The sequence below is a fragment of the Cimex lectularius genome, unplaced genomic scaffold (assembly GCF_000648675.2).
Source record: "Cimex lectularius strain Harlan isolate CLEC.00 unplaced genomic scaffold, Clec_2.1 scaffold111, whole genome shotgun sequence".
Classification (NCBI taxonomy): Eukaryota; Metazoa; Arthropoda; class Insecta; order Hemiptera; family Cimicidae; genus Cimex; species Cimex lectularius.
This window is the reverse complement of record NW_019392681.1, coordinates 1,434,596-1,460,729: the sequence shown is the minus strand read 5'-3', so window position 1 is coordinate 1,460,729 and position 26,134 is coordinate 1,434,596. Positions and strand designations below refer to the sequence as shown.

Here is a 26,134-nt window from a genome sequence, read left to right as displayed (position 1 = left end):
GTACCTAATACGTTGGTTTTGTAGTTCACCATCCTTGAACTAACATGATAATTAAGCGTAGTGTTTTGTTAGCTGCTTGGCTATCTGACATGTTCTTGTACCCTTTATTCAGGTTGAGTTAGGTACATCTTTCGATTCGTGAATCTCAGCTTGGAAGATACTGGTGTATTTTTCCATGGGTTTTGAGTATTTGGGGGTTCCAGGACTCCTATCTCTGTACCTTCTTGTGTTCTAGATCCATCTGAGTACCAAAGGATAGTGCCACTCGTAAAGGAGGTGTTTCCCTCTCGCTCCCATTCTTTTTTGGTACCTAGATTTATTTGGAAGTTTTGATTGAATTCATCCTGTTCATGTCGTCTCTCGGAGGGCTTTTGTGCATTAGAGACGAGATCGAGTTTTCATTCAGAATGGAGAATAATGTCAGATGATGCCAGTTGTATGGTTTGACCGTAGTAAGTCCCAACCGCTTAGGGTAAATTCCACGAAAATGTCAGGTGCTTGTTACCAACATTGGAAAAATTCCTCTTCCCGTTCATCTTACATGTAATTTTGTATTTCCGGCCTCCCAAAACTCCCTATGTATGTGAGCAATGAAATCCTTGATATGCAGTCTTCAAGTAAAAAAAATGTTTCCCATTTGTTGAGTTTTAAAGATGCCATTAAGACAAGTTTGACTTGGACTTGTAAAAAGACGTGATTAATAAATTTTTTTATGAATTTCTTTTTGAGGTCCTTAGTGTTGAACCTGAAATTTGCTCGCATTGATCCTTTTGGTCTGACCATTTTTAGTCGCTATTTTTAGTCTGTCTGACGCGATCCGGTTTCTAGCCATCTTCAGTGGTAAATATCATTGGAGATGGTGTGATTGTTACAATTTGGCTAGTGTGGATTGAAAATATGTGCGATCGAATTTTTTATTCAGAAATGAAGGAATAAAACTACAGGCTGAATAAATGATGATGGCATCTCCCGGATGAATCAAAACCTTTCATAAAACCAACTGTGACATGTCAATCAAAATTGGATTTTTAGGGTTGAATGATGGCATATCCTGGGAAATGAAACCGATTTTGTAGTTCAGATCTTTGGCCTGTCAGATGCAAATCAGCTTCTATATCTTTAATGGTAGGTCAGGGATGTGAACACAAAGCACTATATCTAGAGGTGTGTATAGCGAAAAACCGAATTGCGTTAAATTTACAATATGAAATCGAGGAAGTCTAACAACAGATTTTGGTGGTTAGATGGTTGATGTCTGGATGATGACATATGATTGATGAAAATACAAAACGGGTTTTTTTTTCAGTAGCATAAAGAACGTAATGACTAATTAGTAAAACACTGTTGAGTTAGAAAAATCTATGTCATATATGATGAGGTGTTTTATATAAAATACAATATAATCATTTGCCCCTTATGGTGATCATCAAATGTTCAAAGAACGTGGGGGTAGAAACGAAGCGGCTGAGAAATTACCCACGCCTGGGTAACACTAAGGCCACCTGAGTTTGAAGCAATTCCAAAACTGCTTTAATTTATTAGCCGACTGTTTCGGAAAAACTGAGATGTCCGCTCGCTATTAATTCAATGCAGTCAGGGCAAAACTCTTCCGTTTAAAAATAATCCTTGGGATATCCGTCGCAGAGGTAGAAAGAATCGACATATCACCCCTTCGTGTTCATCCTTGGATAACTCTAAAACCAGTCTCACCTGCTCGGGCCGCTTCCGATCCTTGAATATAACGGGAAATCGGTCGTTTTTCAAACCCCCGGAACAAGGATTATGACAAACGGTAGTTTATTTTCAGTAATGAGCTTTTGTTTTTTCGCCTTTTTGTTTTGTCACGTCTTCAAAAGCTCCTAACTGTTAAATCAAAGACGTGTAGGAGTTGTGGCGGAGGAAGGGCACAGGAATAACCTGACTAATGAACCCGAGCTTCCGGCCGCCGGGAGAAGAATAGCGGCCTAATTATCAAACGGTTTAACCCCCGTTTCCGCCTAGCTTTAGAAGAGATAACAAAAAAAAATTAACATCTTAAAACACGTTTCTTACGTCTTGGAAACAAGATTTTAGAATTTTTGTTATTGACCTACGGAAAAAATTCAAACAATTTACATTGTACCTAGTCCCTTATTACAAAACCTACTTTCTCATTCTAAAGAGGATTTTGACCACCGTTTTGCTACATCCAATTTTTAAACTTTGTTAGCTATACAGTTGGGCCCAATTACTCCGAAAGACAAAGTTCGTTTCAAACCTTCAGCTTCTGAACTTTCACGATAAAGTTCAAACAACAAAAGGATCTAATTGTTCACATTAAAATAAAATACACGCTCGGGCGTATTTTTAAAATGTACGCACGAAGACAGTGATTGAACAAGTTTCGATCTTCAAAAAACTATTTGAAAACAGATAAACTCTAATCGCCAGAATTTGTTATCAGTTATGAGGGACGTTATCAGCGCATTGGAGATACCAAGGGAGGTAGATAATAAGCCCATAATTCATGGGCAATAAGCTGATTTTCAGGCAAACAAACATCGTAAGATTTATCCTAAAAACAACAAAATCCCTCTTTGTGCTATTGTGAGTTTATAGATGTTGAATGGAAACTTGAATAGAAACTAGAAGAAAGAAGAGCTTGATTTTGAAAGAAAGAAGAAAGTGTAAGGAAGTTCGAAAGTGGCCCTTGTTCAAGTTTGACAATGCAGGTGGATTTGAAAAGCGTAATAAAGCTCTTAAGTACCTTTTCACAAATGTCACAAATTTGGGCAATTTGCGTCTTTTAAATCGATTAATGGTGCGAAATTTTCTACAAACGTTTTCACAAAATTAAACCGGACACAAAAAGACAAATAGCAAACCACTGTGAAAAACCTCCTAGGGGCTTTACTGCTAAAATTAAAGCTGTACGGTTGTAGTTTATTTCTGTAAATTTTGGCAGCGGAAGATGTTAATTTGTAAGAAGCGCGGGATCGCATCTGTGCCGAAATTAATTAGTCACGAATTTTTTTCTCAAAACGGAAAACATGCTGTAACGTGTTAAATAAAACATGTTCTGTCTTCGATATTATAGACAATGTTTTATTACTAGAAAAGTGATATTTAACAGAGAAAGAGAAAAATAAAGAATTATCAGGATTTCTTCGAGTTTCTTCGTCCTTTCCTAAGGGGGAAGAGGTAGTTTTTCGGATAAAAATAAACATTTTGTATATTTTATATTAAACTGCAACCTGTTCTGCACAGAACGATTTCATGCGATTTAGTGCTTTAGAAGTGCTTCAAATAAATTTTTGAAAGTCGCGAATCAAGTGTTTTGGTGTATCTTGCCTTGACGAACTTGCAACTACCCACAATTTTCCCTGTATGGCGATTATCACCGTTTTTGCAATTTTGGGCCAAAAACTATTGTACAAAACATCGACTATCAACTCTTCACTGCAAAGGAATATATGAGTAGCGCTTTTACGCGAGTAAATTGGGCGGCATTGGGAAAATCTCGGGCCCTATTAGGAAATCGTTCCTCCTGAATAGTTGTATTTTTTCACCCTTCGGTACACATTCCTTCAAAATTTTTATTGGATTGAAACGATTTTTTTAATGGCATAGAATAATAGTTAAACGGGGCGTCGGTGGCCGCAACTGTTTTAGGCTTGACACAGTTTTCATCACGGTAAGGTAAAGGTCCCGGGTTCGAATCCAGCGGCCCTGCATTCGAACCCAACATACTTACAAATAAGTTTTTTTTTTTTTTTTTTTTTTTTTTTTTTTTTTTTTTTTTAACACCGGCACCACCAGGGTTTATACAACCTCTGCTGTTGCGAACCCTCGTAAAAAAATATAAATAAAAATATTTAAAAAGATATGAGAGTAGGAGAACCATTTTAAACGGTCGTCTATAATCAAGCATAGCTATTTGATTTGATGGACTTCAGATCCACCTAGAAACATCTATCAAATAGGAGTTTATCATACGATTGGAGACAATAGAATCGAGTGTTAATCGAATTCCCGAGATTAAAGCATATGAACTTGGATTTTTTACTAAGATTAAACTCACCCAAACATTTTTTTCAAATTTTCTTTCCGAGCAAGATGTCGCATATCGCTTCTGTTGCTCAGTGAGCACGTGAAATTTCCGTAAATCGGGCTTTCTGACCTTTCCACTTTTCTTGAAGTAGTAAGGTAGGAAGTAGGATTCCACTGTAAGCTTGACTTTATTGTCAAATTAATGATGGAGGGCATACTTGGAATTGGTGAACTAATATCACAACACATCGTGCCATCACTAGAGGAAAGAAGTTAACTATACCACCTCTAAGTCTGAGAAATAAGGAAACAAAGCATCCCAAAGAAAGCATTAGGAATAACCCTCGGCCAAAAGTTCACCTCAAGACAACCCACTACACAGCACTAAAAGGGCGCAGTTGATATGCTATAATTAAAGAGCTAAATCTTAAAATGATACTCAGAATTAAATAAAAGAACGTTATCTAAGGAAATCAATAGTAGAGTTGGGACACAATAGGCGAAAAGTTTAGCACAAAAGCGCATAACTAATTCGGCAGATAACTTTCGACCTCGTGACAAATAGTGAAGATTGGCGGTTTGCACATTGATTAAACAAACATCAATAGATTAGTTTTAATATCTTATCGTTGATATTGCTACTAAAACAAATCGGTAGTAAAATATTTTGTAAGATTGTTATTATAGTTAAATTAAAAATCTTTGTTGGAAAGGATTGGTTAGTGGACACAAAAAATTCCCGCGATAGCACACTTTTTTGTCGTCCTGGGCCCTTCTGTTGTTCTATCTACTTAATCTTCTTTTAGATTCAATTGATAACTATTTACCAACAAAATATAGGATCAATAGATGTAATTTTTAAAAAAAATTGTCACAATATTAGTTTATTGCCAAAAATGAGCAATGCAATTTTTTTTTACTGTTGCTGAATTTGTAATATACTAAGAAAAATAAAATTAGAAAAAGATAGGTGGTAATAGACCAAAATAGAATTTTATAAAATGGTACCGAAAAATGACTAAAAACTGACATGAATCTTTTTGACTTCTCTTTGAACAAATGACCTAAAATTGTGCCTAATACGGTAAAATTAAAGTGTTTGATGTTTAAAAACATAAAGAATTTTCTGCAAATGAAAAGGGTATCAAAATCAACGGAGAACACGTGAAATCAAACAAAAACTGGACAAAACGTCTCTACCCCCTTAAGCGGTTACTGGACGGAGATAATTGGCATTATATAACAACCCAAATTTAATTTATTTTTCTCATAATGCAAAAATAAGTGCGATTAAATTAAACAGAATTGTAAAGGCTGTCTTAATAGGAAAATAGTAGGAAGTAGCAATTCATCTAACCATCAATAATTAATACTCATTATTTCAGGGCTGGGTCGGCTTTATTCTTCATCACGTAGTATTGGCTGTTTTCCTTCAACTTGATTGGACAAATACAATTAATAAACGGTTTGATAATAAGATCCACTCGGGTTTACAACACGGATCGTCAAATAGAGTCGGTTGATTACTGCCATTGTCCTCAATAGTTAATAGAGTCGGCCGAGTCAGAATTATCGGCTTTTGTTCCATCGCCACCGTCATCGGTTCTGCATCCGTTGGTGGTTTCGAGTCGGATTACAGGGATTGAATTTGAAATCAGGTAGGACGGCGAGATAACAGCCGGTGGTGCAGGAGGCCCTTTGTGTTTGGGCCACGGCAACATCTGCCTAAACAACAAGGAACACGTGCGGCGGAACACGTGACGGTCCATCCCGTCTATTTCAGGCGACTTCCTCCTGCGCCATGACACCCGATTTCCTCCGTCGTGAAAAATCACGGCCGATGGGTGGAAAAACTGCGATAAGCAAACACAAGAACGTCGAGACTTTTGACTAATTGAATCCCTATCTTTCAGTCAGTCAAAGTCTCTTTTGACAAATCACCATAACACTGGGATAAGATAACTATAACCTTTAAGAAACATAAGTAGTTTTTAAACGCCCTTTAATCACAACTATATGTAACAAATTACACCAATTATTACAGAGATCTTCTAAAAATTTTAAATTTTTAAAATTCACCACTGGAGATTGCTTTAATTGTTACGATTTGGTTATTGTGACATGAAAACATGAGCAATCTCAATTTTTATTCTGATATCAATGGCTGGAAAAACTGCATTGGCGATGTCAGGTGATAGGGTGGATGACGGATGATGGTCCTGGATAAATCAAACCCCCACGTAAAACCAAGCGTCTGATATAAGATTTTACATTTAGTTAGACGAGCATAGTGACTTGATGATTAAATTGTATTTGGGAAACTTGTTTTTGGGTTTGCTGAGTGGTGAAGTTCAAGTTGGGTCGGGCCGATCATTTTGGACTATCATCTTTAGAGGGAGGTAAATATAACCATACAACATACCCACTAATGAAGATGATTGTTAAAATTTGACTGTTCACTAAAATCATTCAATTTTCTGAAATCAAGAAATAATACTGATAGGTAATTATGTGTGGGGTTTAGTGACCGTTAGTTAATGATTATTTGAAGATCGTGAGATCCGGTCTGGTGTGATGTAGGCTTTAGAAAAACATTTTCCTTATCATGCTAACGTTTCGATCTTTATAGAGATCATCTTCAGGGCTAAAAGTGTTTGTTTTCCGTGTAGATGTGTCAGAGAGAGTCTCTCAACACGACAGACAAGAATGACACATCTACACGGAAAACAAACACTTTGAGCCCTGACGATGATCCCAATAAAGGTCGAAACGTGGCATGATAAGGAAAATGTTTTTTTAAAACCTACGTCACTCCAGGTCGCTCCTCACGATCTCCAAATAATCATAATTTATTATGTTGGATGATGGATGGTGAAATGTTCGAGATAAACCAAATTCCAGGTAAAGCCAAGCATATGTGATATGATTACATGTAGTTAGACGAGAAAAATACGCGATGAATATTTTTTTGTTTTTCTTTTTGGGGTCTGGGTGGTTTTTCTTAATTCTTATTAATTTCTAACTGGGTGCTTGATCATATAAGCAGACCAAGAACAAGACAACTCTCTCGCATTTAAGACAAACAACCTTTTGGAAACGCTGACAAGGACAGACAGAACAGGACGAACGGAAACGATTGAATTACAGGTATATAACCCTGCAAACCTTAAAAATAAAACTAGATTATTCACGCAACTGTTGTTAAATGTGTTACTGGACTGCTTAGAATTTGTTAAGTCTTTATAGTTGTAAAGTAACGTAGAGAACGCCAGTTGCGTAGTGGATTTCGCCCGGGTCTGTTTGCTCGTACATCCCGGGGTCATGGGTTCATTTCCCACCCTCTGACCCTGACCGTCCATCAAAAATATTCCTATCATTATTAGTAGTAAGGCTCGTTAAGAAAAAAAGACCTAGATATTTTTAAAGTATCCGCACAACCACTGTAATCATGTTAATGTGTTATTGTACTATTAATATAGTACGAATAAACGTTAACGACCCCTCGATATTTTCATCTGCTTAATGTGGGAGGTAATTCTTAGGTTTTTGAATAACTTTTGTAAGATCTTGTTCATGATTGATGACGATTAATTGATTTTAAAACTCAAAGTAATTTTATTTGAAGGTATTTAAATGAAAGATAATTGAAAATGACAAAGTTGATAGATTGTCTGTTTAAAAGGGCCTTGATGAATAACATTTGTTAATATTCAATTTTGGATCCTTCGTTTCTCAATCGAACCTTTCTGATTATTTTTTATAAGCAAGTTTATAAGCAAGTAGCACGTGGTAAATAAGCCTAACCTTAAAATAGTTAACTAAATAGCCTACAGGATAGCAGGCCCCAAACCGAGTTAGTGTCGAGTCTTTACAAAACCTCTCGACTTTACGAAACATAACACGATTAGCAGTTTGTGGGCTGTTCAGCATGAGGCAAATAAGTCAGAATTTCGAGCTGTTCATCTATTTAATTTTTTTTATTCCAATAAAATACGAATTTGGCGTTTTACAGACGTAACCAATGAGGAGGCAGGTAGATACGCAGACGAAAATAAATATCATAAAGAAAAGAACAAACAATGATGGAACAATTCAAACTGTATTTTTTGTATGATGTTCGTTCCTTATTTGTTTCTATCATTATTTTCGCTTGTATTACATTATTTTATAATCTATTTGATGCAGACGTATGAATTTGTCCTTTAAAAAAAAGTTTTATTGCTAAAATAAATTAGAAAATTATAAGTTGCATCATAAAAACAAGGAACATACCCTGTAACGATCAAGCACTGCAGTTCATGGCCATAATGCGAATGCACATAGGATTTAAAGAGCCGTCAAGCACGGAGGGGGAGCCGGATGCCCAATTAAGGGTGAGCGGAACCCGGGGCTTCCTGTCACGGAGTGTTTGAAGGAAGTACATCCAGAGGTTTCTTGATCGACTCCCGAGGGTCATTTCCCCAGGGTTACTGCCCCCGGCGAGGGAAACTTCCGTTTTCGGAACGGCCAAAGGGGAAGGGAAGGACGTGATACCTGGCTTTAACTACCTACGATATCGTTATCAAGTACGGCTAAGTTGATACGCAGGGCTGATTGTGATTCAGGAGCCGGATTTGACGAAACGACATCTTCACCAACGTGCAGCGAAATTGCTTCTAAAAAAACTTTTCTGTTAAACTAGACTTTGCTGCCTTTCTGATCCAAAACCTCACAGGGAATGATATTCCTTACCAATACAAACAGGTAAATAAATAAGAGCGCAATCGATCAAACCCGAAACTTCCTGAACAAGTCTTTTTCTAATTTCCAAACTTTTAAACGAGAATATATAAATGTTCGACAAGACTTTTCCTCGACAATTTATATACAGCGAGGAACTTGAAACTAAGTCAACTATAAAACTATATAATCAATTTCGAAAAAGAGGTTGGCTACCCTTTCAAGTTTAGAATCTACTTTCCTCAGGACTACAAATCTTGTAAAATATTAATAGAAATGCATCGTAACATCTTAAAGTATGTCGAGTTAAAATTTCAAACCATATTTAAGTCGTTGATGATGATGGATACTAGGTTGTGGGGGTTTTGGTTCAACAAGCTCTGCAGGCTTCTGGCTTATTGTACTTTCCTAGTTCTCTAATTTAGTGCAATCGACTCGATCTTTCTCCTGAGAAGTTCTGGGCCAATGACTGTCGTTGCTAGAATGTCTTTCCTTGGGATCCCAGGTTATATATCCATTGAGAGATTGCTTTGCCAGGATATTTGTTTTTGTTCTCCGAAGAGAAAGTTCAAGGCCTTCCAGATCCTCCTCTGGCCAGTGTGTCTGCCTTACCCAAAATTCCCTTGGGTCCTGATAAGATAACATCAGGCTGTTTTAGTTGGAGATTTTGGATGCAGTTCACTAATTTTGATGTGATTTGTTTACAAGCTAATGCTAAAGCTGCTTGGCTATGCGATCTTACGCTGACTTTTTTGCCATTGTAACTGTTTTTAAGATTTTGTAATCACAAGTGGCACATATGCCAGGTTGAAACGTGTACTTCCCTAATGAGTTTGATTGCTCATATTTTATTGTATCCGATGTCCTGAATTCTTCTTCTTCTTTGTAGTGGTTGAGACTTTGTAAGATGTTGTAAAGAGTGTGTTCCGCGATCATGTACTTAGTTCGCATTTCTAAGAATGGGTGTCTGATTTTACTTATTGTTGTGTGCCCCATGTTTATTTCGCATTCAATCTGACTGCTTCTGGAGACTAAATGCTTCAGAAGTGGTAGTGCAATTGAGGGAGTTGTCTTCCCTGCTTTTTCATTACCCCAATAAATAAGTTATATGCTGCCTAGTGTTTGGATAGCATGTTTTTCTGAGCTTATATGACTCAATACTTATTAGTTGTTACAAAAATGTCAAAAATGGAAATATTTTTAGTAATATTTTATACAAACCTTATCGTAATTATACAAATATGCAGTTTTTTAAAAGTTTAGCGTAAAATCCTTGAGGCCTCCTTTTAACCAGAGATCAGGAAGTTCAAATTATAGTTTTTAAATTGTTGCATTGTGTAGTTACGTTGGTTGAAACGTTGGCAAGATTATTTAGATTTCGACCTTGGTTTATTATTTATTGGCTGTGAGGAACACGGAATGCTCTCATGCGCAACCTCTCGACTCATAAAGCTAATGTTGGATTAACTAGATCATGAAGTAATTTTATATCATAAGGGATTTTTCGTAAGTTCCGTTCATCTGGATTTCAACTTTGCCTAATACGGTTGGAGCAATGATGAAGACCACCCGTTCCACGGCCGGTAGCCCATTACGGGGTTGTAGATTGGTTTCATATGTCTTCTCGGAATGGCGCAGGTGGCGGCGGCCCGCAAGTGGCTATAACTTAACGAAAATTAACGGGCCCGCTGGAGCCCGGGGGCTTTTTCTGCATGAAACGTCAGCCGAATACCGCTATTGTTTTTTGTTTTGTTTCAACCAAGCTGCCGACGAATTTATGAGTAGCCGATATTCAGTCACTGTGTCACCGGTGATTTGTCAGTCAGATTGATCTGCCGGGTCAACTGAACGATACGTCAACGGCTATGACGACCCTTTCGACCCGGTTAGACGTTTTGTTTTTAAAAATTACCAGCTACCATTTATTTTCCTACCTGATACTCTGCTGACAGCGTGCTGAAAGAAGAGATTCGTTACAGCTGCGATTTGACCTTATACAGTTTTACGTACGAGAACGAGAAAAGAACGAGGATCTAAGAACGCAATTTCTTCACTTACTTTTTTTAATTTACTCTGCTTTTTTATGAAAAATATATCTTTTGTTTGCAGCTAACTGGATTTGTTATATGAGGCCGTCTATATGAACCAGTAATTAGATTAGATAAATTTATATTAAGAAAAGGGGCTTTGCCAGATCACCGAGAGCTTTAAAAGTTTCAGTAACTGATGGGTTATATAATATTATGATAGTAATCCAAAAATAACGCGGATATTTCTTATTTTTAATTGCCAAAAATTAGTTTTTTCTTGCGATCAAATTATAACAACCCTGTTTATTGCTGATTGTTTTACTACTATTTCACTAGTATTTTTTTAGAAAACAAAGATCATTTTCATGTGTACAACATTTAGGCTTGACGAGCGTGTTAAAATAGTGCTATTATGTACAAGTTTTAAGTTTTAAATAAAACGTTATAAAATGTAAAATGAAACATTTGTAAATGTTTGTAAAATCCCTTTATATTTCGTGGTCCGACTGACAAAATAACTTCTTCCAATTAATTAATCGTTTTATGTAAGGTATTGGTTGAAATGAAAAAGTCAGTGTCATGAGTGGGATTCGAACCCCAAGATAGCTTGAAAAATGGACCCTGGATGTATTTTGTTGTTTAGTTCAATTTAACTAATAATTTTAATCTATCACTAATAATTTTCCAGTGTTTTGGTGATTTTTTACAAACAGTCTTAATTAAATATTTTTTATTAAAAATCACAAATTTCCGATCTCGTTTAGTTTGCTTTGCATGAAGATAAGATGTAATTAATATAACGAGAAAAACACATATAGCTTGTAATTTGAAATAACAACAAAATATAAGTTCCTTCTTTTTTATTTTTTGTAACGTTTCTGATAAATGTTCATGTATTGATATATTAAAAATTTGTCAAGATTTTGATTTGGTCAAACTACTTATATTAATTAAATATGAGATGATGGATTGACCTGCTGTTAAACTACGTGGAAAAAATTTCTTCGGTGAGGCATCAACAGAACGACAATTGTTTCGGGTTTTGCCGAGCTTTCGACGATTATATCGTCATCATCAAGGCCTGTTTATTATAGGAAAACATAGCAAAAAAAACTTAAATAATCAACAATATCCAAATGTACCTGATAAAAGTAAGAAAAGTGGCATGTACTTATATGTATGTTAACCGAGATATATACCACCACGTTGTTTTAAAATTATATATTATGTTGTATTTTATTATTTTTAATTAATTCTATATTTTATCTTTTTAATATGTAGATGCTGAGCTTTGCTAAATTTAAATATTTTATTATAAATGCAGTTTTCCTCAAGACATACGTTAACACTCATCGAGTTACAGTAAGATAATATAATTGTTTTTAATTTTGTTTCTAAATTGTACAATATTTCTAATTGCAATGTTTTCCTATAATAAACAGGCCTTGATGATGACGATATAATCGTCGAAAGCGCGGCAAAAACCGAAAGAATTACCGTTGTGCTGTGACCTCATCGAAGATCCTTTTTCCAGGTACTTATATTAATATGTATGAGTATCCAGAAAGAAATAAGTGAAAAGGAAACTACAGGTAAGTAGATAAAGAGTGTGCCTGAAGAAGAGAGGGAGATAGAGAGGGATATAGAAAGAGAAATAAGAAGGTAGAAAGTAAAACAGGGAAAAGGAGGTTGTGAGTAATAGAGGGAGTGACGTAGGTTCATATGGAGAAAAGTGTAAGAGAAAAAACAGAGAAAGTTAAAATGAGCCTAAAAAAATAAAAAGATAGGTTTTATCTATCGCGAGAACTCGTTAGAAATTGAAGAGAGTGAGAGAGAAATAGGAAGCGAGAGAAGAAGGGAAAAAATTAAAGAAGATCTGGGGGATAGATGGTAAAGAGTTTTATCGAAAATAAACTAAAAAGACAAAAAGACGAATAGATATCTAGAGATGAAACAGGGAAGGAAGAAAAAACGATACTGAGAAAGACCAAGGGAATGGAGAAGAGAAATAAAGGCAAATAAGGAGAAAGAGAGACCGAGAGGAAGAGAGTAAAAGTGAAGTAGGACGCCCATCTAAAGAGAGGAGTAAGAAGAAAAAAGTGGGAATGTAAAATTGAGCTAAAAAGAGAAAATAAACGAGGAAGCTATCTATTGTGATAATGAGTTAGAAAAAGGTAGATACAGAAAGAGAGGGAGAGAAAGCGATTAAGAAAGTTAGAAAGAAAGTGAGAGACTAAGAAAGAGAGAGAAAGAATAACTATAAAACAAGAAAACAAGATTGAGATAGAGAAAAGAGAGAGAGAGAGTGACAGACTAATAAAGAGAGATAGAGAGAAAAATATAATGGAGACAAGAGGAGCTAGATCAACAGAGAACGAATGAATGAGAGATAGATAGATAGAAAGACAGAAAAAAGGGAAATGGGAGACAGGTTCAAAGGGAAATAGGACAAAACATTTTATTGATAAATAAAGGAAACATAGATAGCTTATTAGTGAAACAAAAATAGAGAGGGGAGGGAGATTTTGTGCGAAAGGGCGTGGAATTCACAGGAAGATAAAAATATAAAGGAGGTTTAAGTGGTACAGTGAAAAAAAAAGAGTACGTTTGTACAATAATAAAAACGGAAAGAGAATGAGAAAGTCGAAGAATGAAAAATATGAAAGGGGGTGGAGAAAGCAAAATGAAGAGGAGGACGGAAGTTTAGTGAAATGTGTAGAATTTCTTTCGAAAAGAGATACAATTTGTTTAAAAAGTAGTTTTAAACTGCTTAAACTATACTGAACTTATTTGGTCCATTTTCACTCGCGGTTTGTTGAACTACTCAAACATGTTTCGGCATTGCTCCATCTTCAGTGAGGAACAGTTTATACATTGCCCTAATGAGAAAAATGTTTATATTATAGTTGATGTTTTTCTTTGGTTTATGAATTGCTTTTATATCTTAGTAACTACGTAGTGCAAAATAGAATAGTTTTAATGGAAAGCGTGAGTGGAAAAATAATCACGAGCGCACAATTTTCGAATTGTCCCGACACGTATGCGTTTAATAAACTTATCGAATATCATCTTGAGAACGTACGAACACTGTATGGAAGCTTGCTTGACGTAGTTGTGGATATGATAAGCCTGGGGTTTGAATATCAGGTTTCCCATTCGTCAAACCTGTAGAAACCTGCATCACTAAGCAACTTGTAAACTAATTATAATCAAATTTCCTCTCCCTTTGATAATCCCGGTGTTTGAAACAGGTCCCCTGCCTGTGTAGATACCTGACATCAACTTACAGAATCGATAATTCAAATTGAACACGACTTCAAATATCATAATTCGAATATAGGGAAAAATTTAATTGTCGTAACATTTTAGGTTTATTCAATTATGACTTTCGTCAAAAATTGTGCATTCTTTCTCCTTTTCTTTATAATTTATCACCATTATCAAACAAATGAACTTCCGAGAGAAACTGTCCAGTAAAATCAATAAGTTTAATAAATACAAATTTTCAAAGATTGTTTTCAAACATGCCACGTACAGAATAACATAAAACAAATCAACCTAGTTTAATAAGAGAAGGGTACAATTTCAATCCCATTTTCAATTTTCCCGCTGATATCATAAATTTACAAAATTATTATAGCGGTTTGAATTTACCTGACATTGATGATTTTAAAGCCCTCCGCAGTGTGCTTTCTGAATCTACTGACGATCTGGATGTAACTAAAACACAGAACAATCGTTTGATTATCTCTCATCATCCCATAATTGCATAATTCAATAAATAATAAAATAATACATATCAAAAAGTGTAGATCCATGATAATGCGTCATTTATAGATTTAAATTACACTGTGACACCCTTGCCAATCAAATTAGAATTCAAACATGTTTCAATTCTTGTTCGAGCTTAAATCTCATTCCAATCATAAAATATTTGAACGAAAATGGTACATTAAACAGTTTAACGACAATTAGTGGTTGGTAGAAAATAAAATAGAGTGAGAGATATGAGGCAAAAGTAATAATAGTCTGAGAGCGAATAAATAGACATAGAGGAATATAAAGAAATAAAGTGAAAGATTGAGAGAAAATAGGTTTTTATGTTTGTAACGAAGATAGAGGGAGTGTAAAGGGTATAAAGCAAAAAAGAACGAAACAGAGAGCGAGAGAGAGAGAGAGAGAGAGAGAGAGAGTGAGAGGGAGGGAGGGAGGGAGAGAAAGGGAGAGAGAAAGAGAGAGAGAGAAGGGGTGAGAGAGAGAGGGAGGGAGAGAAAGGGAGAGAGAAAGAGAGAGAGAAGGGGTGAGAGAGAGAGGGAGAGGGAGAGAGAGAGTGAGCGGGAGAAAGTGAGTGATGAAGAGATAATGAAACAAGAGAGATAATGAAAAGAAGAGCATTATTATATTTTCTCAAGTACACATAAGTAAAAAATTGTGAAATAACGAGAAAGAGAGAGAGAAGGGGTGAGAGAAAGAGGGAGAGAGAGGAAGAAAGAGTAAGTGAGCGGGAGAAAGTGAGTGATGGAGTGCGAGAGGGTGGGATGGAGGGAACGAGAAAAAAAGCAATAGCTATATTTCATCTCAAGCAATATTTTATACAGATAAGTATCAATTGCTTGTAACATGATCAGTATTTTAAGAAAGGCATAACAGACAGTGAGCTGATAAAGGCAGAAGTTAAGTTATTTATTATGACAGAAAGAGAAAGCAAGAGTGGGAGAAGAGAGGAAAAGAAAGAAGGATCGAAAGAAAGAAAGAGAGGAAAAAAGTAAGAGAGATAGATTGGATAAAATAGATTAGGAGAAAGAGTGAAACAAGAGAGATAATGAAAAAGAGAGCATTATTTATTATTTTTATTAACTATAAAATATTATTATTTATTACTATTATTTATATTAACATTATTTTCTCAAGTACGCATAAGTAAAAAATTGTGAAATAACGAGAAAGAGAGAGAGAAGGGGTGGGTGTGCGCGAGAGAGAGAGAGAGAGAGAGAGAGAGAGTGAGGAAGGGAGGGAGCGAGAGGGAGAAAGAGTGAGTGAGCGGGAGAAAGTGAGTGATGGAGTGCGAGAGGGTGCGATGGAGGGAGCGAGAAAAAAAGCAATAGCTATAGTTCATTTCAAGCAATATTTTACACAGATAAGTACCAATTGCTTGTAACTTGATCATTATTTTAAGAAAGGCATAACAGACAGTGAGCCGATAAAGGCAGAAGTTAAGTTATTTATAATGCCAGAAAGAGAAAGCAAGAGTGGGAGAAGAGAGAAAAAGAAAGAAAGAGAGGAAAAAAGTAAGAGAGGTAGATTGGATAGAATAGATTAGGAGAAAGAACATTATATTTTCTCAAGTACGCATAAGTGAAAAATTGTGAAATAATGAGAAAGAGAGAGAGCGAGAAAGTGAGAGAGTATGGTTGCAAACAAACGAACGGTATCTACTGTCCCAACCTCAATTCTGACTACTGCTTTTTCTTCGCACGATTTCTTATTTCATGAATAAATCTTCCATAAATTGAAATAACTGCTAACACAGGTAAATTATAAAACCCGTACTACTAGTTTTTAAAGATAGAGAAAAAAATTGTACGTTGATTATAGTGTGATTACTAGAAAAAAAAACCAAGAGGAAGAGACCCCCTTTCTATTAAAAAAATTCTAAAATAGGTTCAGCATGTTCGTTTACCGGAAACGGCTTATGACAAATCGTTCTAGTGGAATCCGTCCGGATGTTGTAGACACGCGCGAAGGTAGTACAACGAATAAATATTTTCACTTCATTGGGGATAAAAACTGTGAAGTGAAAGGAAGAGTGGCGAAGACAAGGGATAATTCCGAGAATTCCACCCCTCGGAGAATCAATTTAAGCCGTCCGATGTTTTGAACGGGCCGGAGATTGGAGGAAATTACTTTTTTCCCTACAGCCGTGTTGTAACGTATGGAAAATTCGTTTAGCACTTTTATTTGACTACATGACTTATATGAAAATTATAAATACGATTATTTATATAGATCATAAGAAATTTGTGCTTCTGATTTAGATCTTTTTTTCTTTAGGAAAGAAATGCAAGGAATCTCAGCTATTTTTCATCGATTCCTCTCGAAAAACATTCAGATTGATTTGACAGGTTATGAAAAGTTACTTATACGTAAAACCTTGTAATAATGTTGACCGCCTCCGCTTTACCATTTTTATAAAAGAAAAGAAAAAGTGGCGAAAAGTGTTTATATTATAAAATAGCCGATGTTCAACAAATGAAAAATGTTGGTCATTTAGTATCCACTACCACTCTCGAAAATTCAGATTCTGTTAAATTTAATTTTTTTTTTTTGCCTTAAAAACAAATTTTCTAGTTCTTATACTTACTGACTTTCAATGCCTTTTTCTAAATAATTTGTACTATAAAAATAAAATATGTATTGAACCATAAGGCAGGATGGTTCAATAACCAATGCAGTGCAAGATGAAAGTGTCTCTCGTTCATAAATTTTCAGCGATAGTAAAAATTTTAGAAAAAATAAACAACACCGTTTCAATTCAAGAAGGGAAGAAATTGTAAATAAATTTTATTATTCTCTGCGTGAGTTTGAGGATGGAGGATGCCGGGCCCAATAAATCAGTCAAGTACTTACAAGCGGTATTGTTCCCGTTGGCATTCGTCCCCGAAGAACGTACTTGACTTGAAGGCCTTGGCCCTTCAACTAGGGTTATTGCTGTATTTGTAGCTGGGGCATGTGTTCAGAAGGCGTTTCCCTACGGTCATTTAGGCCCTAACGGCCGTCCGAGGGCCCTCGGGATCTTGAGTTAGCACACATGTGCTTCTAGTTTGCCTGCACGCCACGCCGTCCCACGGGGAACGCCCAGGGGTCAAAGAGCAGGTCTTCAATTTTGAAGCTAGCAAGGCACACTGTAAGGTCTTTAAGAAAAATAAAGTAGTCACGCACAATATCGGTCCCCTGGGAAAAATAACTATAAACTGCTAAAGCGAATTTGGAATATTTTTCATAAATAATAAAAAGATTCATAATTCAAAAAACAAATTAATTATATTCCAGTATTAAAAACAATCAAAGAGGCCGATTCGTTTTATCAAAGACTGCCGTAACGTCCGAAGTCGTCAAAAGTTTGATCGTTAAAAACTTCATTTTAAGCCAACTTTTAATAAAGTCTTCCTGTCGGCCATCACCTTGATGTGATCTTTTCCTTGACAATTCAGGAATTATTTCTGAACAATAGTCAGAAACTTTTTGTCTTTAATGTTAATTTTCGTTTACATCGCGTTACATAGCGGCAAAATGTGTTTATATTTCAAACCTACAACTTTATTAAACTTGAGGCTGGAAAAGTCAAAGTAGTCTAGTGGCATTCATATCGAAAATTGTCCAAAAGTTACTATGAATATCTGTAGAATTTAGAAGTTGAAAATATATCAAGTTAAAGCGTGCAGCTATAGTCACCATTTCGATTTACATTTACAGAAAATAACTTTGCTTTCACAGAGAGCTAAAAAAGCCGGACGTTAAGCTATTTTTAATGTCAGAAAGAGAAACAGAAATGAAGCGAGAGCTAGGAGAGAGAAGAATGAGAGAGAGAGAGAGAGAGAGAAGATAAGAAAATGGAGAGAATGAGAAAGTAAGCGTTATACATAGAGAGATCTAGTGACAATAAGAGGGGGGAGACTGAGAGAGGAGAGAGTAAGGGAGATAAGAAAGAAAGGAGAAGGAGTGAGAAAGGGAAGGTTAGGGAGAAGAGAGAAAAATCCAGAAGTTAGCTGTTTTTAGTGATAGAAAGAGGAAAAATGAAAGAGAGGAAGGCTGAGAATAAGAGAGACAAACAGAAGAAGAAAGAATGAGAGTTAGTATAAAAGTAGAATAGTAATAAGAGAGGGAAAAGAAGGATAAAGGTTGATCAAAGAAATAAAGTAATAGAAAAATCTAGGAAAATATATAAAGAGTGAGATCAGAGAGATGATAAAAGGAGAACATTACTGTATTTTCTCAGGTGGTCCAAAAGAATGAAGAAGAGAGCCAGAGGTAGAGAGAGAGAGAGAAGATTATGGAGAGAATGGAAAGAGAAAAAGAAAAATACACGTGAGAAAGTTTAATAGGTAAGTTAGACGTAAAGAGAACTGAGGGCTACAGCAATAACTAAAAATATAATAAATAGATAGATTATTTGAGTGACTGAATTAATAAAGTCAGAAATTGGGGAAAAAAGAGGAGAGAGGGTTGTAGGGACAAAAAAGTGAGAGTCACAGGAGAAAGAATGAAGAGAGAGAGAGAGAGAAACGGAGAGAGGTGAGGGAGGGAGGAAAGATAGAGATTAAATGAGATATAGATAGAGCGATAGCGAACAAGAGAAGGAGCAAAAGGGAGCGGTGAAACCAAGGTGATGAAAGAAAGAGACGAAAAAAAGAGAGAGAGAAGGCTAGGGAGAGAATGTAAAGAGAGAAGACATGGTAGAAAGAAAGAATATAAAGTGAGTAGGTAAGCAAGAGATAGAGAGCAACAAGGCTATAGCAAAGATATACATAGATTAATTTAGACTGGGTGAATGAGTAAAATGGAGAAAGAGAGCGAGAGAAAAGGAGAGGACCGAGGGTCGGTAATAAAAAGAGAATGAGAGACATACCAAAAAGAAAGAGAGAGAAAGATCGGGAGGAGTAAGAAAAAAGAGAATATGGAGAAGGAGGGAGGAAAAATATTGTATGTCAGAGAAGTACAGAAGAATAACAGAGTGGAAAAACAAGAGTAATACAAGAAAACTGCTCAGTTAACCTATTTTTTATGTAAACATATAACATGTTTATGATATGCAGATAAAATCAACAACTGTATAATTGGAAATCACTTTTTTCAATCTAGTTTTGAGAATAAAGTGTGAAAAATCATCAGATTAGTTGTTTTTGTTGATATAACTGTATGCCTTTTTAATAAAATTTATGAACAAATATCAAAATTTGCAAATTGTTCATTAGAGGATTTTGTTTGGAACAGTATAAATAAATTACTAATTAAATGATGAGGTCAGATGTTTAGTTTTTCTTCTTTTTAGATCATGTATGATGATGAGTATGCAATTTAGTAGGTAAGATGAAGATGCGATGTTAAATTATGTCGTTCCTATCGAAGCCATGTTTAGCAGCTTGAAACTTCCATCGGTCGGGTTGTTGACGAACATCGACCGATTTGATCATTCGTTGTGTTTGTTTGTTATACAAAACATGATTACGTCTCTCTGGACATTATCATCGGTCTGGGGCCGTGAGAATCCTAACGCCAATAAGACGGACGGCTTTTAAGATTTGTCTTCCGTTTATTGTTTACACGGGCACTGGAATTGGTCGTAAAAAATCCTCCGACGGGTTCCGGCACCGAGATGAATCACAAACAGACCCGTATTTGATTCGTTTGTAAATTACCAACTCTTATCCCTGGATTTTGAATCGTTTCCCGCTTATCTTCGGTTTTGTTTGAATTGGTTTTCGCTTAGCTGGCGGCCGGCAAAACAGGGGGATTTGCTTGAAAAGTCCACTTTTAGAACCGACTGCCCCCCCATATGGCGCAAATACACCACCCTTTAAATAACAACCACTTTGTCAGTTTAAAATATTTATTTATAAATAGTGATTGATATCACTTTTAGCCTTGTCGGGTGCTTGTTTATAAACTACCCCCTTTAAAACATTTCTATCACCTTTCGGCAAATTCGAATTTTCCATCTTCTCACAATATTGACGTTGAGACCCGAACACACGATAAAAAGTAAAAGCCCATCGTATTGCTCTGGCTGGACGCTCGTGATCGCTCCACATGTTTTCTCCGGCTTAACGAGCATGTTTACGAACATTCGACCCTTTTAACACCCCGCATAAATAATTCCTGTTTCTTCGAAAAAGCACATTTTTGATTCTTAACATCCGTAAAAGCATGTTCAAAATGGTAGTGAATAGAAAAGTCGACATCCCCCGGGGTGATTATGGATCTCATTACACCGAGGAAAAAACGCCCCTCGGCGTAAAATATGGGAAAAACAACCCAATCCTCTCGAATTTCCCATACACAAACTTCGAAGATTGTCAGTAGAATAACTCTTTTCCAGGAAGGTGAACAATGGTTGGTTGTTTGGGGCCTTTTTACATTCCGGACTGTTTGTGACATACATAACGTTTCTTCAAACCTCACAGACCTCAAAATAACAAAATACCAGGCATATCACCGCTGTACAATTATAAAATATACAATGTACAAACAAGCAATTTATTTTTTGCAAACAAATAGGTACATTAATATAACAAAAAATTACAAAACCTTTAGGAACAAGTAAATTATAAATCGTATGTACATTACACATCACCCAGCAAACAATCAACTTTAAAAATACAAAAATCAATTCATGGCTTAAACATGAATTATTCAATTATCACACTCTGAAACTAATTAATACGATCCGGGTTGTAGATAAAATGGAGATCATCCTAAAGATGGCAATTTCAATTCAGGACAGATGGCTTTTAGAGGTTGAGTAGAATCGCATCCCACTTCACCAAAGTTTAAGCATGTACCTTGCCTCCTGGCCAATCAGGCCTTCAGCATCCTTGATCATTTCCTACCATAAATTTAACTTGCGACTTATTTATTCTATTTTAAAAATGAGAATTTTTCAAGGACATTTGTTGAAAATTAAGGACAGTAGTAATTAAGTAAAATTAGTAGCTTCTTGTACAAATCTCAAGTCAAAAAGTTATCAAAATTTGAAATCTGCTTAGAAAAATGACTTGAATTATTTGTTTTGTGGTAAAATAGTTTATTCGTGAAAATGTCAAATTGTAAATAGCTACAATTTTAACAAATACTGTCGTACATAATTCAGTACAAAACAATTATGCAAGAGCGTAAGAAAACATAAGTCTGTTAAAACAGAAAAGTTGGCAATCATGATATCTGTAATAAAACGTTCAAAGTCTTACAGAAAGAAAGAAAGGACATAATAGAATAAATAAAACAGAGACAAAAGGAATGACAATAATGGAAAAAATAAGAGACTTAAATAAAGAAATAAATTAATATTTATGTAAGGTATTGGTTGAGATAAAAAAGTCAGTGTCACCAGCGGGATTCGAACCCACGACCTTCGGTTAAATACGCCGCTGCTCTACCACTTGAGCTATCTTCACTTCCATTTACTCGGATACCAACCTCCCATCTCGACCCACCTTTTGGATTTTCCCTCCTTTTTGCCATTTTTCAAGTTATGTCGTGGGTTGGAATCACGCTCGTGACGCTTACTTTTTATCTCAACCAATAACTTACATAAAGATTAATTAATTGAAAGAGGTAATTTGGTCAATCGGACCGCGAAATCTAATTTAAAAAGAAATAAAGTTATGAAAGAGAGAAATAGATACATAGTTAAATAAGATGAACAAGAGAGAGAAAGAAAAGAACGAGAGAGAGAGAGAGAGAGAGAGAGAAGGAGAGAGAGAGAGAGAGAGAGAGAGAGAGAGAGAGAGAGAGAGAGAGAGAGAGAGCTATATAGATAGGCAGGTAGATTAACAGAAGAAAGTTAGGTAGGTAGAGGGAGAGAGAGTGCATCAGGAAATGAACACGATTATTAAGAAAATAACTTCATAAGTATGTAGAGAGAGAGCGTGAGAGAGAGGCACATAGATAGTTGAGCAGAAGTATAGATACATAAGTATATAGATAGAGATGATTCGAAGAAAGGGTAAATGAGTAAATAGGGCGATAGTGAATGAGGAAAATAAGGAAATATGAATCTAAAGATGAATATTAAGAAAGTCACTGAAGTAAAATTATGAATCTTAAAGAAAAGATAACCGTTTATGAGAAAAAGCATGTGAAAGATAAAATAGTGAGAAATACAGAGATAAGATAGAATACGTGATAGATAGTACGTGTATAGTTATGATATTTATATGAAAATAAATAGATAAATGTACATTAATACATAAATAGGTGCATAAACAGATTTATAAATAAATAGGCAAATAGGCAGAAGAATAGATAAATAGAGATAGAAACAGAGGGTATGAGGCAAAAAATATGAATGCTAGGAAAATTATTTCATTAAAATTATGATTTTAAAAAAACTTGCGTGAAAAAATAGCGTGCTAGATATGTGATACAGAGGTATTACATTAATTCTTTCGAACAGCAAAATCGGATAAATTTTCAGAAATACCAAAAATCCCAATGCATGCATATTAAACGAAATGCGTATCAAAGAAGGTGTTTTGAAAAAAGTTCTTTTTTTGGGCGGGGATTTAAAATTTAAATTTTTTAAAAATTAAAATCTTTCCGTCAAGTTTTAAATATGACATCTTGCATTTTTAATCAAAAAGAATTGATAAAAAATACGATATTAAATTTTTCCTCGATTTTTTTTCTCTTGATTCAACATTATTATTAAATGTGTAGTGTTTAGTGACCGTTAGTTAATGATTATTTGGATATCGTGAGATGCGGTCTGGTGTGACGTAGGTTTTAGTAAAACATTTTCTTTATCGTGCCAACGTTTCGATCTTTATTAAGATCATCTTCAGGGCCTTATGTGTCTGCATTTCAACAAAAAAGTTCTCTGGTTGATAGCCGATGCAATTTTTTTCTAATTCATCGCCAACAATGAGCCTGAGAACCTTGCATCGGCTATCAACCAGAGAACGTTTTTATTGAAATACCGACAACAAAAGGCACTGAAGATGTTCTCAATAAAGATCGAAACGTTGGCATTATAAAGAAAATGCTTTTCTAAAACCTACCTCACACCAGACCGCATCTCACGATCTCAGAATAATTATTTAAAACTGCTTATAAAAGAAATAGAGGTCCAAACAATTTTAATTAATTTTGAAAGATTTATAGGGGATAAGGTATTGAACGTTTAAGAGGATGTATGAAAGCCGTTTTTAGAAATTGATCTATTACCCTGCCTACCAATGGTCGAGGGCAATATGTTACCCATTGTGGAACAATCATGACGGGAAAGGTCCACCGGGCCCTATCCCTCGGAGCCGGCTATTGTCGGGGTCAGAATGCAACAAAGACGGAGGGCCGAGACCAATTCTCACAAGCACCATTAGCCCCAATAAAAATATATCGGATTTAAAATGTCTTGGAAAAGAAACACAAACCTCATCCGGTCCGAAGAGAGAAAAAAATCAAAATTTCTACTCCTCACGGGTTGATAGCTTCATAAAGACTGACACAAGCACATCTGCTTCAATACGAGTGTATATATAGAAAAACGACAATGGAAACGGTTATAAAATCTTTCCCGGCAGGCGGATATGACTCGAATGAAAAGGCATAACGCTAATTAAACTAAATATATCAAAGAAGACTACGAAGTCAAAGCCTTAGGTTGAAAATTATCTCAGGGTTTTTGCTTTTACGGATATCATTTGTGTATTTATCTACGAATACTTCTGAAGGCTTACACTTCGACTAAGACAACTAGTGCCGAGAATAGACGGTGTATACATAAGTTTTTATAACAGTTCTTCTTGACGGTTCTTCAAATGTATATTAAACAGTACATTTTGTTGACTCAGAACCAAATTAAAAACTTGGACTTACATACAACCTTTAATTCAAATGTAAATCAGATTTTATTCGTTTTCACAAATGCTACAGAGAAGAATAAATTAATACATTTTCGTAAAAAAGATGTATGTCTTAACTGTTATCATGCTTCAACTCCTTTTTTTAAATTTTGTGAGTTTTAACATTCAGATATTTATTTTGTTGGTGCCAATACACCTTTGGGTATTGTATTTTTATTATTATATTAATTGCATCACACTTATTTTAATGTAAACCAAATTAATCGAGAAAGTCACAAGTTTTAATAGAAAATATTAAATGATGATGGTTTGAAAGAAAATTCACCAAAACTGACCGGAAACAACCAACCGGAAAATCATTTAAGGACAGATTAAAATTTAACTAACTGCTTATTACGTACTTTTCCTGCTCATGCATATTACCCATGCATTCCTAACCTAAACAAATAAATACAAGAGTCCGGTTTTTTTATGGTTTTATTTGTCTGAGTATATTCACTGATTCGGAAAAGATAGTTCAACTTAAAATCAAAGTCTACAATTACATCAAAAAATAGAGATTAATCTTTTAATCTTAATTAATTAATCTTTTTATATAAGGTCTTGGTTGAAATGAATAAGTTAGTGTCACGAGCGGGATTCGAAGGTCGTGGGTTCAAATCCCGCTCGTGACACTAACTTTTTCATTTCAAACAAAACCTTACATAAAAAGGTTAATTAATTGAAAGAAATAATTTGGTCATTCGGACCACTAAATATAATGGATACAACAAATTATTATCATGGTTTAATGTGTGGTGATTAGTGACCGTTAATCGATAATTATTCAGAAATCGTGAGATGCGGTCTGGTGTGATGTAAGTTTCAAAAAAACATTTTCTTTATCGTGCCAACGTTTCGATCTTTGTTGAGATCATCTTCAGGGCTAAAAGTGTTTGTTTTCCGTATAGATGTGTCAGAGAGAGTCTTTCAACACGACACGCAAGAATGGCACAATTAAACAGAAGACAAATACTTAGAGCCCTGAAGATGATCTCACTAAAGATCGAAACGTTGGCACGATAAAGAAAATGTTTTTCTGAAACCTACATCACACCAGACCGCATCTCACGATTTCTGAATAATTATGGTTTAACTTCATTTTATTTATTTTTTTCTATCATCCGATATCTTACTAACTCAGTGCCGTGTTGTATACCTTTATACGTTTTATTTTTCTTTTTTTTGTGTATTGTATTTTTTATTGCAGTAACAAGTATTTATTTACTTATTGTAAAAGATATTTAAAGTATAGTGTACAAGTTTACTTCCAAGAATTAATAATGAAAAATGTTTTTAAAAAACCCTATAAATTAAAGTCAATAATTGTCTCAGGTCGTTAACTCTTCTTCTAATATACCTCTAATCAAGAAATGCACGCAACATTTAATTTGACATGCGAAAACTTCGACATTTCCAGTGTAATAAACGTAAATTATAACCGTTTCAAATTAACAGAGCTAATTTATGAGTTTAATACAAAGGGTCGAAAATTTGTGGAATGGAGTTATGAGAGAGAGCACGTATGCTAGAAACAATGAAGATCGCTGAGTCGTGTCCGAAAATAAGTTTCGTTTTTGCTTACCAAGCTTCTGTGATTAATATACACCAAGATTCAATTTTATTTCGGTTATAATAATTATTTTCTCATTAATACCAAAGTTGATCGTGACACACTTATATTTTGGAGTGTCGTGTTTTATTTTCCTCCCTGCCGTGGGGTTTAACGAGCGTGGT

At 35.2% G+C, this 26,134-nt stretch overlaps 1 protein-coding gene across 1 annotated transcript in view; it reads right to left on the bottom strand.

Moving 5' to 3' along the window:
• Window positions 1–26,134, bottom strand: part of LOC106668641 (phosphoinositide 3-kinase adapter protein 1) — a 139,953-nt gene that overhangs the window by 58,711 nt on the left and 55,108 nt on the right. Inside the window, exon 4 of the mRNA XM_014397574.2 lies at window positions 14,433–14,498. Within this exon, the coding sequence (XP_014253060.1) occupies window positions 14,433–14,498 (66 nt within the window). The remainder of the gene's footprint in view (window positions 1–14,432; window positions 14,499–26,134) is intronic.